The sequence below is a fragment of the Marmota monax genome, unplaced genomic scaffold (assembly GCF_021218885.2).
Source record: "Marmota monax isolate L192 unplaced genomic scaffold, Marmota_monax_Labrador192_F-V1.1 WCK01_AAM20220418_F8-fsc01845, whole genome shotgun sequence".
In the NCBI taxonomy this organism is placed as follows: domain Eukaryota; kingdom Metazoa; phylum Chordata; class Mammalia; order Rodentia; family Sciuridae; genus Marmota; species Marmota monax.
Window position 1 is genome coordinate 23,237 of NW_026693385.1, and position 13,172 is coordinate 36,408.

At 59.9% G+C, this 13,172-nt stretch overlaps 3 protein-coding genes and 1 pseudogene across 3 annotated transcripts; all 4 read right to left on the minus strand.

Moving 5' to 3' along the window:
* Positions 1 to 5,296: 5,296 nt before the first annotated feature.
* On the minus strand, positions 5,297 to 7,732 carry LOC124101195 (basic proline-rich protein-like; the record flags this gene model as incomplete). The annotated part of the gene is made up of 1 exon (XM_046457022.1): positions 5,297 to 7,732. A coding segment is annotated over one exon (2,436 nt), but the record flags the coding sequence as incomplete, so codon positions are not given.
* A 928-nt stretch (positions 7,733 to 8,660) lies between these two features.
* On the minus strand, positions 8,661 to 9,748 carry LOC124101196 (proteoglycan 4-like; the record flags this gene model as incomplete). Its single annotated transcript, XM_046457023.1, is given in 2 exon segments — positions 8,661 to 9,677; positions 9,680 to 9,748. Coding segments are annotated over 2 exon segments (1,086 nt in total), but the record flags the coding sequence as incomplete, so codon positions are not given.
* A 442-nt stretch (positions 9,749 to 10,190) lies between these two features.
* LOC124101194 (uncharacterized) lies at positions 10,191 to 11,331 on the minus strand (annotated as a pseudogene).
* A 352-nt stretch (positions 11,332 to 11,683) lies between these two features.
* Positions 11,684 to 12,790, minus strand: LOC124101197 (uncharacterized; the record flags this gene model as incomplete). Its single annotated transcript, XM_046457024.1, has 1 exon — positions 11,684 to 12,790. A coding segment is annotated over one exon (1,107 nt), but the record flags the coding sequence as incomplete, so codon positions are not given.
* Positions 12,791 to 13,172: the final 382 nt, after the last annotated feature.

The window sequence follows — 13,172 nt, forward strand, 5'->3', positions numbered from 1 at the left end:
AAAAATCAATGTCACTGTGCTCAACCACAGAGTTTTGTCATGTATTTGAAAGAGTGGATCATAGTTTTGGTTTTCTTCACAAATTGATGTGGGTTTTACGGAACTTGTCAATTTCTCTCCAAGTGTGGAGAATACACAGAATCCTTATGTCAATTTGGGGTTAGGGTTAGGGTTAGGGTTAGGGTTAGGGTTTAGGGTTAGGGTTAGGGTTAGGGTTAGGGTTTAGGGTTAGGGTTAGGGTTAGGGTTTAGGGTTAGGGTTAGGGTTAGGGTTAGGGTTAGGGTTAGGGTTAGGGGTTAGGGTTAGGGTTAGGGTTTAGGGTTAGGGTTAGGGTTAGGGTTAGGGTTAGGGTTAGGGTTTAGGGTTAGGGTTAGGGTTAGGGTTAGGGTTAGGGTTAGGGTTTTAGGGTTAGGGTTAGGGTTTAGGGTTAGGGTTAGGGTTAGGGTTTTAGGGTTTTAGGGTTAGGGTTAGGGTTAGGGTTAGGGTTAGGGTTAGGGTTAGGGTTAGGGTTTTAGGGTTAGGGTTAGGGTTAGGGTTAGGGTTAGGGTTAGGGTTAGGGTTTTAGGGTTAGGGTTTTAGGGTTAGGGTTAGGGTTAGGGTTAGGGTTAGGGTTAGGGTTAGGGTTAGGGTTTTAGGGTTAGGGTTAGGGTTAGGGTTAGGGTTAGGGTTAGGGTTAGGGTTAGGGTTAGGGTTAGGGTTAGGGTTAGGGTTAGGGTTAGGGTTAGGGTTAGGGTTAGGGTTAGGGTTAGGGTTAGGGTTAGGGTTAGGGTTAGGGTTAGGGTTAGGGTTAGGGTTAGGGTTAGGGTTAGGGTTAGGGTTAGGGTTAGGGTTAGGGTTAGGGTTAGGGTTAGGGTTAGGGTTAGGGTTAGGGTTAGGGTTAGGGTTAGGGTTAGGGTTAGGGTTAGGGTTAGGGTTAGGGTTAGGGTTAGGGTTAGGGTTAGGGTTAGGGTTAGGGTTAGGGTTAGGGTTAGGGTTAGGGTTAGGGTTAGGGTTAGGGTTAGGGTTAGGGTTAGGGTTAGGGTTAGGGTTAGGGTTAGGGTTAGGGTTAGGGTTAGGGTTAGGGTTAGGGTTAGGGTTAGGGTTAGGGTTAGGGTTAGGGTTAGGGTTAGGGTTAGGGTTAGGGTTAGGGTTAGGGTTAGGGTTAGGGTTAGGGTTAGGGTTAGGGTTAGGGTTAGGGTTAGGGTTAGGGTTAGGGTTAGGGTTAGGGTTAGGGTTAGGGTTAGGGTTAGGGTTAGGGTTAGGGTTAGGGTTAGGGTTAGGGTTAGGGTTAGGGTTAGGGTTAGGGTTAGGGTTAGGGTTAGGGTTAGGGTTAGGGTTAGGGTTAGGGTTAGGGTTAGGGTTAGGGTTAGGGTTAGGGTTAGGGTTAGGGTTAGGGTTAGGGTTAGGGTTAGGGTTAGGGTTAGGGTTAGGGTTAGGGTTAGGGTTAGGGTTAGGGTTAGGGTTAGGGTTAGGGTTAGGGTTAGGGTTAGGGTTAGGGTTAGGGTTAGGGTTAGGGTTAGGGTTAGGGTTAGGGTTAGGGTTAGGGTTAGGGTTAGGGTTAGGGTTAGGGTTAGGGTTAGGGTTAGGGTTAGGGTTAGGGTTAGGGTTAGGGTTAGGGTTAGGGTTAGGGTTAGGGTTAGGGTTAGGGTTAGGGTTAGGGTTAGGGTTAGGGTTAGGGTTAGGGTTAGGGTTAGGGTTAGGGTTAGGGTTAGGGTTAGGGTTAGGGTTAGGGTTAGGGTTAGGGTTAGGGTTAGGGTTAGGGTTAGGGTTAGGGTTAGGGTTAGGGTTAGGGTTAGGGTTAGGGTTAGGGTTAGGGTTAGGGTTAGGGTTAGGGTTAGGGTTAGGGTTAGGGTTAGGGTTAGGGTTAGGGTTAGGGTTAGGGTTAGGGTTAGGGTTAGGGTTAGGGTTAGGGTTAGGGTTAGGGTTAGGGTTAGGGTTAGGGTTAGGGTTAGGGTTAGGGTTAGGGTTAGGGTTAGGGTTAGGGTTAGGGTTAGGGTTAGGGTTAGGGTTAGGGTTAGGGTTAGGGTTAGGGTTAGGGTTAGGGTTAGGGTTAGGGTTAGGGTTAGGGTTAGGGTTAGGGTTAGGGTTAGGGTTAGGGTTAGGGTTAGGGTTAGGGTTAGGGTTAGGGTTAGGGTTAGGGTTAGGGTTAGGGTTAGGGTTAGGGTTAGGGTTAGGGTTAGGGTTAGGGTTAGGGTTAGGGTTAGGGTTAGGGTTAGGGTTAGGGTTAGGGTTAGGGTTAGGGTTAGGGTTAGGGTTAGGGTTAGGGTTAGGGTTAGGGTTAGGGTTAGGGTTAGGGTTAGGGTTAGGGTTAGGGTTAGGGTTAGGGTTAGGGTTAGGGTTAGGGTTAGGGTTAGGGTTAGGGTTAGGGTTAGGGTTAGGGTTAGGGTTAGGGTTAGGGTTAGGGTTAGGGTTAGGGTTAGGGTTAGGGTTAGGGTTAGGGTTAGGGTTAGGGTTAGGGTTAGGGTTAGGGTTAGGGTTAGGGTTAGGGTTAGGGTTAGGGTTAGGGTTAGGGTTAGGGTTAGGGTTAGGGTTAGGGTTAGGGTTAGGGTTAGGGTTAGGGTTAGGGTTAGGGTTAGGGTTAGGGTTAGGGTTAGGGTTAGGGTTAGGGTTAGGGTTAGGGTTAGGGTTAGGGTTAGGGTTAGGGTTAGGGTTAGGGTTAGGGTTAGGGTTAGGGTTAGGGTTAGGGTTAGGGTTAGGGTTAGGGTTAGGGTTAGGGTTAGGGTTAGGGTTAGGGTTAGGGTTAGGGTTAGGGTTAGGGTTAGGGTTAGGGTTAGGGTTAGGGTTAGGGTTAGGGTTAGGGTTAGGGTTAGGGTTAGGGTTAGGGTTAGGGTTAGGGTTAGGGTTAGGGTTAGGGTTAGGGTTAGGGTTAGGGTTAGGGTTAGGGTTAGGGTTAGGGTTAGGGTTAGGGTTAGGGTTAGGGTTAGGGTTAGGGTTAGGGTTAGGGTTAGGGTTAGGGTTAGGGTTAGGGTTAGGGTTAGGGTTAGGGTTAGGGTTAGGGTTAGGGTTAGGGTTAGGGTTAGGGTTAGGGTTAGGGTTAGGGTTAGGGTTAGGGTTAGGGTTAGGGTTAGGGTTAGGGTTAGGGTTAGGGTTAGGGTTAGGGTTAGGGTTAGGGTTAGGGTTAGGGTTAGGGTTAGGGTTAGGGTTAGGGTTAGGGTTAGGGTTAGGGTTAGGGTTAGGGTTAGGGTTAGGGTTAGGGTTAGGGTTAGGGTTAGGGTTAGGGTTAGGGTTAGGGTTAGGGTTAGGGTTAGGGTTAGGGTTAGGGTTAGGGTTAGGGTTAGGGTTAGGGTTAGGGTTAGGGTTAGGGTTAGGGTTAGGGTTAGGGTTAGGGTTAGGGTTAGGGTTAGGGTTAGGGTTAGGGTTAGGGTTAGGGTTAGGGTTAGGGTTAGGGTTAGGGTTAGGGTTAGGGTTAGGGTTAGGGTTAGGGTTAGGGTTAGGGTTAGGGTTAGGGTTAGGGTTAGGGTTAGGGTTAGGGTTAGGGTTAGGGTTAGGGTTAGGGTTAGGGTTAGGGTTAGGGTTAGGGTTAGGGTTAGGGTTAGGGTTAGGGTTAGGGTTAGGGTTAGGGTTAGGGTTAGGGTTAGGGTTAGGGTTAGGGTTAGGGTTAGGGTTAGGGTTAGGGTTAGGGTTAGGGTTAGGGTTAGGGTTAGGGTTAGGGTTAGGGTTAGGGTTAGGGTTAGGGTTAGGGTTAGGGTTAGGGTTAGGGTTAGGGTTAGGGTTAGGGTTAGGGTTAGGGTTAGGGTTAGGGTTAGGGTTAGGGTTAGGGTTAGGGTTAGGGTTAGGGTTAGGGTTAGGGTTAGGGTTAGGGTTAGGGTTAGGGTTAGGGTTAGGGTTAGGGTTAGGGTTAGGGTTAGGGTTAGGGTTAGGGTTAGGGTTAGGGTTAGGGTTAGGGTTAGGGTTAGGGTTAGGGTTAGGGTTAGGGTTAGGGTTAGGGTTAGGGTTAGGGTTAGGGTTAGGGTTAGGGTTAGGGTTAGGGTTAGGGTTAGGGTTAGGGTTAGGGTTAGGGTTAGGGTTAGGGTTAGGGTTAGGGTTAGGGTTAGGGTTAGGGTTAGGGTTAGGGTTAGGGTTAGGGTTAGGGTTAGGGTTAGGGTTAGGGTTAGGGTTAGGGTTAGGGTTAGGGTTAGGGTTAGGGTTAGGGTTAGGGTTAGGGTTAGGGTTAGGGTTAGGGTTAGGGTTAGGGTTAGGGTTAGGGTTAGGGTTAGGGTTAGGGTTAGGGTTAGGGTTAGGGTTAGGGTTAGGGTTAGGGTTAGGGTTAGGGTTAGGGTTAGGGTTAGGGTTAGGGTTAGGGTTCGGGTTAGGGTTAGGGTTAGGGTTAGGGTTAGGGTTAGGGTTAGGGTTAGGGTTAGGGTTAGGGTTAGGGTTAGGGTTAGGGGTAGGGTTAGGGTTAGGGTTAGGGTTAGGGTTAGGGTTAGGGTTAGGGTTAGGGTTAGGGTTAGGGTTAGGGTTAGGGTTAGGGTTAGGGTTAGGGTTAGGGTTAGGGTTAGGGTTAGGGTTAGGGTTAGGGTTAGGGTTAGGGTTAGGGTTAGGGTTAGGGTTAGGGTTAGGGTTAGGGTTAGGGTTAGGGTTAGGGTTAGGGTTAGGGTTAGGGTTAGGGTTAGGGTTAGGGTTAGGGTTAGGGTTAGGGTTAGGGTTAGGGTTAGGGTTAGGGTTCGGGTTAGGGTTAGGGTTAGGGTTAGGGTTAGGGTTCGGGTTAGGGTTAGGGTTAGGGTTAGGGTTAGGGTTAGGGTTAGGGTTAGGGTTAGGGTTAGGGTTAGGGTTAGGGTTAGGGTTAGGGTTAGGGTTAGGGTTAGGGTTAGGGTTAGGGTTAGGGTTAGGGTTAGGGTTAGGGTTAGGGTTAGGGTTAGGGTTAGGGTTAGGGTTAGGGTTCGGGTTAGGGTTAGGGTTAGGGTTAGGGTTAGGGTTAGGGTTAGGGTTAGGGTTAGGGTTAGGGTTAGGGTTAGGGTTAGGGTTAGGGTTAGGGTTAGGGTTAGGGTTAGGGTTAGGGTTAGGGTTAGGGTTAGGGTTAGGGTTCGGGTTAGGGTTAGGGTTAGGGTTAGGGTTAGGGTTAGGGTTAGGGTTAGGGTTAGGGTTAGGGTTAGGGTTAGGGTTAGGGTTAGGGTTAGGGTTAGGGTTAGGGTTAGGGTTAGGGTTAGGGTTAGGGTTAGGGTTAGGGTTAGGGTTAGGGTTCGGGTTCGGGTTCGGGTTCGGGTTCGGGTTCGGGTTAGGGTTCGGGTTAGGGTTCGGGTTCGGGTTCGGGTTCGGGTTCGGGTTCGGGTTCGGGTTCGGGTTCGGGTTCGGGTTCGGGTTCGGGTTCGGGTTCGGGTTCGGGTTCGGGTTCGGGTTCGGGTTCGGGTTCGGGTTCGGGTTCGGGTTCGGGTTCGGGTTCGGGTTCGGGTTCGGGTTCGGGTTCGGGTTCGGGTTCGGGTTCGGGTTCGGGTTCGGGTTCGGGTTCGGGTTCGGGTTCGGGTTCGGGTTCGGGTTCGGGTTCGGGTTCGGGTTCGGGTTCGGGTTCGGGTTCGGGTTCGGGTTCGGGTTCGGGTTCGGGTTCGGGTTCGGGTTCGGGTTCGGGTTCGGGTTCGGGTTCGGGTTCGGGTTCGGGTTCGGGTTCGGGTTCGGGTTCGGGTTCGGGTTCGGGTTCGGGTTCGGGTTCGGGTTCGGGTTCGGGTTCGGGTTCGGGTTCGGGTTCGGGTTCGGGTTCGGGTTCGGGTTCGGGTTCGGGTTCGGGTTCGGGTTCGGGTTCGGGTTCGGGTTCGGGTTCGGGTTCGGGTTCGGGTTCGGGTTCGGGTTCGGGTTCGGGTTCGGGTTCGGGTTCGGGTTCGGGTTCGGGTTCGGGTTCGGGTTCGGGTTCGGGTTCGGGTTCGGGTTCGGGTTCGGGTTCGGGTTCGGGTTCGGGTTCGGGTTCGGGTTCGGGTTCGGGTTCGGGTTCGGGTTCGGGTTCGGGTTCGGGTTCGGGTTCGGGTTCGGGTTCGGGTTCGGGTTCGGGTTCGGGTTCGGGTTCGGGTTCGGGTTCGGGTTCGGGTTCGGGTTCGGGTTCGGGTTCGGGTTCGGGTTCGGGTTCGGGTTCGGGTTCGGGTTCGGGTTCGGGTTCGGGTTCGGGTTCGGGTTCGGGTTCGGGTTCGGGTTCGGGTTCGGGTTCGGGTTCGGGTTCGGGTTCGGGTTCGGGTTCGGGTTCGGGTTCGGGTTCGGGTTCGGGTTCGGGTTCGGGTTCGGGTTCGGGTTCGGGTTCGGGTTCGGGTTCGGGTTCGGGTTCGGGTTCGGGTTCGGGTTCGGGTTCGGGTTCGGGTTCGGGTTCGGGTTCGGGTTCGGGTTCGGGTTCGGGTTCGGGTTCGGGTTCGGGTTCGGGTTCGGGTTCGGGTTCGGGTTCGGGTTCGGGTTCGGGTTCGGGTTCGGGTTCGGGTTCGGGTTCGGGTTCGGGTTCGGGTTCGGGTTCGGGTTCGGGTTCGGGTTCGGGTTCGGGTTCGGGTTCGGGTTCGGGTTCGGGTTCGGGTTCGGGTTCGGGTTCGGGTTCGGGTTCGGGTTCGGGTTCGGGTTCGGGTTCGGGTTCGGGTTCGGGTTCGGGTTCGGGTTCGGGTTCGGGTTCGGGTTCGGGTTCGGGTTCGGGTTCGGGTTCGGGTTCGGGTTCGGGTTCGGGTTCGGGTTCGGGTTCGGGTTCGGGTTCGGGTTCGGGTTCGGGTTCGGGTTCGGGTTCGGGTTCGGGTTCGGGTTCGGGTTCGGGTTCGGGTTCGGGTTCGGGTTCGGGTTCGGGTTCGGGTTCGGGTTCGGGTTCGGGTTCGGGTTCGGGTTCGGGTTCGGGTTCGGGTTCGGGTTCGGGTTCGGGTTCGGGTTCGGGTTCGGGTTCGGGTTCGGGTTCGGGTTCGGGTTCGGGTTCGGGTTCGGGTTCGGGTTCGGGTTCGGGTTCGGGTTCGGGTTCGGGTTCGGGTTCGGGTTCGGGTTCGGGTTCGGGTTCGGGTTCGGGTTCGGGTTCGGGTTCGGGTTCGGGTTCGGGTTCGGGTTCGGGTTCGGGTTCGGGTTCGGGTTCGGGTTCGGGTTCGGGTTCGGGTTCGGGTTCGGGTTCGGGTTCGGGTTCGGGTTCGGGTTCGGGTTCGGGTTCGGGTTCGGGTTCGGGTTCGGGTTCGGGTTCGGGTTCGGGTTCGGGTTCGGGTTCGGGTTCGGGTTCGGGTTCGGGTTCGGGTTCGGGTTCGGGTTCGGGTTCGGGTTCGGGTTCGGGTTCGGGTTCGGGTTCGGGTTCGGGTTCGGGTTCGGGTTCGGGTTCGGGTTCGGGTTCGGGTTCGGGTTCGGGTTCGGGTTCGGGTTCGGGTTCGGGTTCGGGTTCGGGTTCGGGTTCGGGTTCGGGTTCGGGTTCGGGTTCGGGTTCGGGTTCGGGTTCGGGTTCGGGTTCGGGTTCGGGTTCGGGTTCGGGTTCGGGTTCGGGTTCGGGTTCGGGTTCGGGTTCGGGTTCGGGTTCGGGTTCGGGTTCGGGTTCGGGTTCGGGTTCGGGTTCGGGTTCGGGTTCGGGTTCGGGTTCGGGTTCGGGTTCGGGTTCGGGTTCGGGTTCGGGTTCGGGTTCGGGTTCGGGTTCGGGTTCGGGTTCGGGTTCGGGTTCGGGTTCGGGTTCGGGTTCGGGTTCGGGTTCGGGTTCGGGTTCGGGTTCGGGTTCGGGTTCGGGTTCGGGTTCGGGTTCGGGTTCGGGTTCGGGTTCGGGTTCGGGTTCGGGTTCGGGTTCGGGTTCGGGTTCGGGTTCGGGTTCGGGTTCGGGTTCGGGTTCGGGTTCGGGTTCGGGTTCGGGTTCGGGTTCGGGTTCGGGTTCGGGTTCGGGTTCGGGTTCGGGTTCGGGTTCGGGTTCGGGTTCGGGTTCGGGTTCGGGTTCGGGTTCGGGTTCGGGTTCGGGTTCGGGTTCGGGTTCGGGTTCGGGTTCGGGTTCGGGTTCGGGTTCGGGTTCGGGTTCGGGTTCGGGTTCGGGTTCGGTTCGGGTTCGGGTTCGGGTTCGGGTTCGGGTTCGGGTTCGGGTTCGGGTTCGGGTTCGGGTTCGGGTTCGGGTTCGGGTTCGGGTTCGGGTTCGGGTTCGGGTTCGGGTTCGGGTTCGGGTTCGGGTTCGGGTTCGGGTTCGGGTTCGGGTTCGGGTTCGGGTTCGGGTTCGGGTTCGGGTTCGGGTTCGGGTTCGGGTTCGGGTTCGGGTTCGGGTTCGGGTTCGGGTTCGGGTTCGGGTTCGGGTTCGGGTTCGGGTTCGGGTTCGGGTTCGGGTTCGGGTTCGGGTTCGGGTTCGGGTTCGGGTTCGGGTTCGGGTTCGGGTTCGGGTTCGGGTTCGGGTTCGGGTTCGGGTTCGGGTTCGGGTTCGGGTTCGGGTTCGGGTTCGGGTTCGGGTTCGGGTTCGGGTTCGGGTTCGGGTTCGGGTTCGGGTTCGGGTTCGGGTTCGGGTTCGGGTTCGGGTTCGGGTTCGGGTTCGGGTTCGGGTTCGGGTTCGGGTTCGGGTTCGGGTTCGGGTTCGGGTTCGGGTTCGGGTTCGGGTTCGGGTTCGGGTTCGGGTTCGGGTTCGGGTTCGGGTTCGGGTTCGGGTTCGGGTTCGGGTTCGGGTTCGGGTTCGGGTTCGGGTTCGGGTTCGGGTTCGGGTTCGGGTTCGGGTTCGGGTTCGGGTTCGGGTTCGGGTTCGGGTTCGGGTTCGGGTTCGGGTTCGGGTTCGGGTTCGGGTTCGGTTCGGGTTCGGGTTCGGGTTCGGGTTCGGGTTCGGGTTCGGGTTCGGGTTCGGGTTCGGGTTCGGGTTCGGGTTCGGGTTCGGGTTCGGGTTCGGGTTCGGGTTCGGGTTCGGGTTCGGGTTCGGGTTCGGGTTCGGGTTCGGGTTCGGGTTCGGGTTCGGGTTCGGGTTCGGGTTCGGGTTCGGGTTCGGGTTCGGGTTCGGGTTCGGGTTCGGGTTCGGGTTCGGGTTCGGGTTCGGGTTCGGGTTCGGGTTCGGGTTCGGGTTCGGGTTCGGGTTCGGGTTCGGGTTCGGGTTCGGGTTCGGGTTCGGGTTCGGGTTCGGGTTCGGGTTCGGGTTCGGGTTCGGGTTCGGGTTCGGGTTCGGGTTCGGGTTCGGGTTCGGGTTCGGGTTCGGGTTCGGGTTCGGGTTCGGGTTCGGGTTCGGGTTCGGGTTCGGGTTCGGGTTCGGGTTCGGGTTCGGGTTCGGGTTCGGGTTCGGGTTCGGGTTCGGGTTCGGGTTCGGGTTCGGGTTCGGGTTCGGGTTCGGGTTCGGGTTCGGGTTCGGGTTCGGGTTCGGGTTCGGGTTCGGGTTCGGGTTCGGGTTCGGGTTCGGGTTCGGGTTCGGGTTCGGGTTCGGGTTCGGGTTCGGGTTCGGGTTCGGGTTCGGGTTCGGGTTCGGGTTCGGGTTCGGGTTCGGGTTCGGGTTCGGGTTCGGGTTCGGGTTCGGGTTCGGGTTCGGGTTCGGGTTCGGGTTCGGGTTCGGGTTCGGGTTCGGGTTCGGGTTCGGGTTCGGGTTCGGGTTCGGGTTCGGGTTCGGGTTCGGGTTCGGGTTCGGGTTCGGGTTCGGGTTCGGGTTCGGGTTCGGGTTCGGGTTCGGGTTCGGGTTCGGGTTCGGGTTCGGGTTCGGGTTCGGGTTCGGGTTCGGGTTCGGGTTCGGGTTCGGGTTCGGGTTCGGGTTCGGGTTCGGGTTCGGGTTCGGGTTCGGGTTCGGGTTCGGGTTCGGGTTCGGGTTCGGGTTCGGGTTCGGGTTCGGGTTCGGGTTCGGGTTCGGGTTCGGGTTCGGGTTCGGGTTTCGGGTTTCGGGTTCGGGTTCGGGTTCGGGTTCGGGTTCGGGTTCGGGTTTCGGTTCGGGTTCGGGTTCGGGTTCGGGTTCGGGTTCGGGTTCGGGTTCGGGTTTCGGGTTCGGGTTCGGGTTTCGGGTTCTGGGTCGGGTTGTGGTTCGGGTTCGGGGTTCGGGTTCGGGTTCGGGTTCGGGTTCCGGGTTCGGGTTCGGGGTCGGGTTCGGGTTCGGGTTCGGGTTCCGGAGTTCGGGTTTTCGCTTCGGGTTCGTGTTTCGGGTTCGGGTTCGGGCTCGGGTTCGGGTTCGGGTTCGGGTTAGGGCGGGTCCGGTTCGGGTCGGGTTCGCGGTTTTCGGGTTCGGGTTCGGGGTTCGGGTTCTGGTATCGGGTTCTGGTGCGGGTTCGGGTTCGGGTTCTGGGGGGCGGGGTTCGGGTTCGGGTTCGGGTTCGGGTTCCGGAGTTGTCGGGTTCGGGTCGTTCGGGGTTCGGGTCGGGTTAATGGGTTAGGAGTTCGGGTTCGGTTTCGGGTATTCAGGGTTCGGGTTCGGGTTCGGGTTCGGGTTCGGGTTCGGGTTCGGGTTCGGGTTCGGGTTCGGGTTCGGGTTCGGGTTCGGGTTCGGGTTCGGGTTCGGGTTCGGGTTCGGGTTCGGGTTCGGGTTCGGGTTCGGGTTCGGGTTCGGGTTCGGGTTCGGGTTCGGGTTCGGGTTCGGGTTCGGGTTCGGGTTCGGGTTCGGGTTCGGGTTCGGGTTCGGGTTCGGGTTCGGGTTCGGGTTCGGGTTCGGGTTCGGGTTCGGGTTCGGGTTCGGGTTCGGGTTCGGGTTCGGGTTCGGGTTCGGGTTCGGGTTCGGGTTCGGGTTCGGGTTCGGGTTCGGGTTCGGGTTCGGGTTCGGGTTCGGGTTCGGGTTCGGGTTCGGGTTCGGGTTCGGGTTCGGGTTCGGGTTCGGGTTCGGGTTCGGGTTCGGGTTCGGGTTCGGGTTCGGGTTCGGGTTCGGGTTCGGGTTCGGGTTCGGGTTCGGGTTCGGGTTCGGGTTCGGGTTCGGGTTCGGGGGGTTCGGGTTCGGGTTCGGGTTCGGGTTCGGGTTCGGGTTCGGGTTCGGGTTCGGGTTCGGGTTCGGGTTCGGGTTCGGGTTCGGGTTCGGGTTCGGGTTCGGGTTCGGGTTCGGGTTCGGGTTCGGGTTCGGGTTCGGGTTCGGTTCGGGTTCGGGTTCGGGTTCGGGTTCGGGTTCGGGTTCGGGTTCGGGTTCGGGTTCGGGTTCGGGTTCGGGTTCGGGTTCGGGTTCGGGTTCGGGTTCGGGTTCGGGTTCGGGTTCGGGTTCGGGTTCGGGTTCGGGTTCGGGTTCGGGTTCGGGTTCGGGTTCGGGTTCGGGTTCGGGTTCGGGTTCGGGTTCGGGTTCGGGTTCGGGTTCGGGTTCGGGTTCGGGTTCGGGTTCGGGTTCGGGTTCGGGTTCGGGTTCGGGTTCGGGTTCGGGTTCGGGTTCGGGTTCGGGTTCGGGTTCGGGTTCGGGTTCGGGTTCGGGTTCGGGTTCGGGTTCGGGTTCGGGTTCGGGTTCGGGTTCGGGTTCGGGTTCGGGTTCGGGTTCGGGTTCGGGTTCGGGTTCGGGTTCGGGTTCGGGTTCGGGTTCGGGTTCGGGTTCGGGTTCGGGTTCGGGTTCGGTTCGGGTTCGGGTTCGGGTTCGGGTTCGGGTTCGGGTTCGGGTTCGGGTTCGGGTTCGGGTTCGGGTTCGGGTTCGGGTTCGGGTTCGGGTTCGGGTTCGGGTTCGGGTTCGGGTTCGGGTTCGGGTTCGGGTTCGGGTTCGGGTTCGGGTTCGGGTTCGGGTTCGGGTTCGGGTTCGGGTTCGGGTTCGGGTTCGGGTTCGGGTTCGGGTTCGGGTTCGGGTTCGGGTTCGGGTTCGGTTCGGGTTCGGGTTCGGGTTCGGGTTCGGGTTCGGGTTCGGGTTCGGGTTCGGGTTCGGGTTCGGGTTCGGGTTCGGGTTCGGGTTCGGGTTCGGGTTCGGGTTCGGGTTCGGGTTCGGGTTCGGGTTCGGGTTCGGTTCGGGTTCGGGTTCGGGTTCGGGTTCGGGTTCGGGTTCGGGTTCGGGTTCGGGTTCGGGTTCGGGTTCGGGTTCGGGTTCGGGTTCGGGTTCGGGTTCGGGTTCGGGTTCGGGTTCGGGTTCGGGTTCGGGTTCGGGTTCGGGTTCGGGTTCGGGTTCGGGTTCGGGTTCGGGTTCGGGTTCGGGTTCGGGTTCGGGTTCGGGTTCGGGTTCGGGTTCGGGTTCGGGTTCGGGTTCGGGTTCGGGTTCGGGTTCGGGTTCGGGTTCGGGTTCGGGTTCGGGTTCGGGTTCGGGTTCGGGTTCGGGTTCGGGTTCGGGTTCGGGTTCGGGTTCGGGTTCGGGTTCGGGTTCGGGTTCGGGTTCGGGTTCGGGTTCGGGTTCGGGTTCGGGTTCGGGTTCGGGTTCGGGTTCGGGTTCGGGTTCGGGTTCGGGTTCGGGTTCGGGTTCGGGTTCGGGTTCGGGTTCGGGTTCGGGTTCGGGTTCGGGTTCGGGTTCGGGTTCGGGTTCGGGTTCGGGTTCGGGTTCGGGTTCGGGTTCGGGTTCGGGTTCGGGTTCGGGTTCGGGTTCGGGTTCGGGTTCGGGTTCGGGTTCGGGTTCGGGTTCGGGTTCGGGTTCGGGTTCGGGTTCGGGTTCGGGTTCGGGTTCGGGTTCGGGTTCGGGTTCGGGTTCGGGTTCGGGTTCGGGTTCGGGTTCGGGTTCGGGTTCGGGTTCGGGTTCGGGTTCGGGTTCGGGTTCGGGTTCGGGTTCGGGTTCGGGTTCGGGTTCGGGTTCGGGTTCGGGTTCGGGTTCGGGTTCGGGTTCGGGTTCGGGTTCGGGTTCGGGTTCGGGTTCGGGTTCGGGTTCGGGTTCGGGTTCGGGTTCGGGTTCGGGTTCGGGTTCGGGTTCGGGTTCGGGTTCGGGTTCGGGTTCGGGTTCGGGTTCGGGTTCGGGTTCGGGTTCGGGTTCGGGTTCGGGTTCGGGTTCGGGTTCGGGTTCGGGTTCGGGTTCGGGTTCGGGTTCGGGTTCGGGTTCGGGTTCGGGTTCGGGTTCGGGTTCGGGTTCGGGTTCGGGTTCGGGTTCGGGTTCGGGTTCGGGTTCGGGTTCGGGTTCGGGTTCGGGTTCGGGTTCGGGTTCGGGTTCGGGTTCGGGTTCGGGTTCGGGTTCGGGTTCGGGTTCGGGTTCGGGTTCGGGTTCGGGTTCGGGTTCGGGTTCGGGTTCGGGTTCGGGTTCGGGTTCGGGTTCGGGTTCGGGTTCGGGTTCGGGTTCGGGTTCGGGTTCGGGTTCGGGTTCGGGTTCGGGTTCGGGTTCGGGTTCGGGTTCGGGTTCGGGTTCGGGTTCGGGTTCGGGTTCGGGTTCGGTTCGGGTTCGGGTTCGGGTTCGGGTTCGGGTTCGGGTTCGGGTTCGGGTTCGGGTTCGGGTTCGGGTTCGGGTTCGGGTTCGGGTTCGGGTTCGGGTTCGGGTTCGGGTTCGGGTTCGGGTTCGGGTTCGGGTTCGGGTTCGGGTT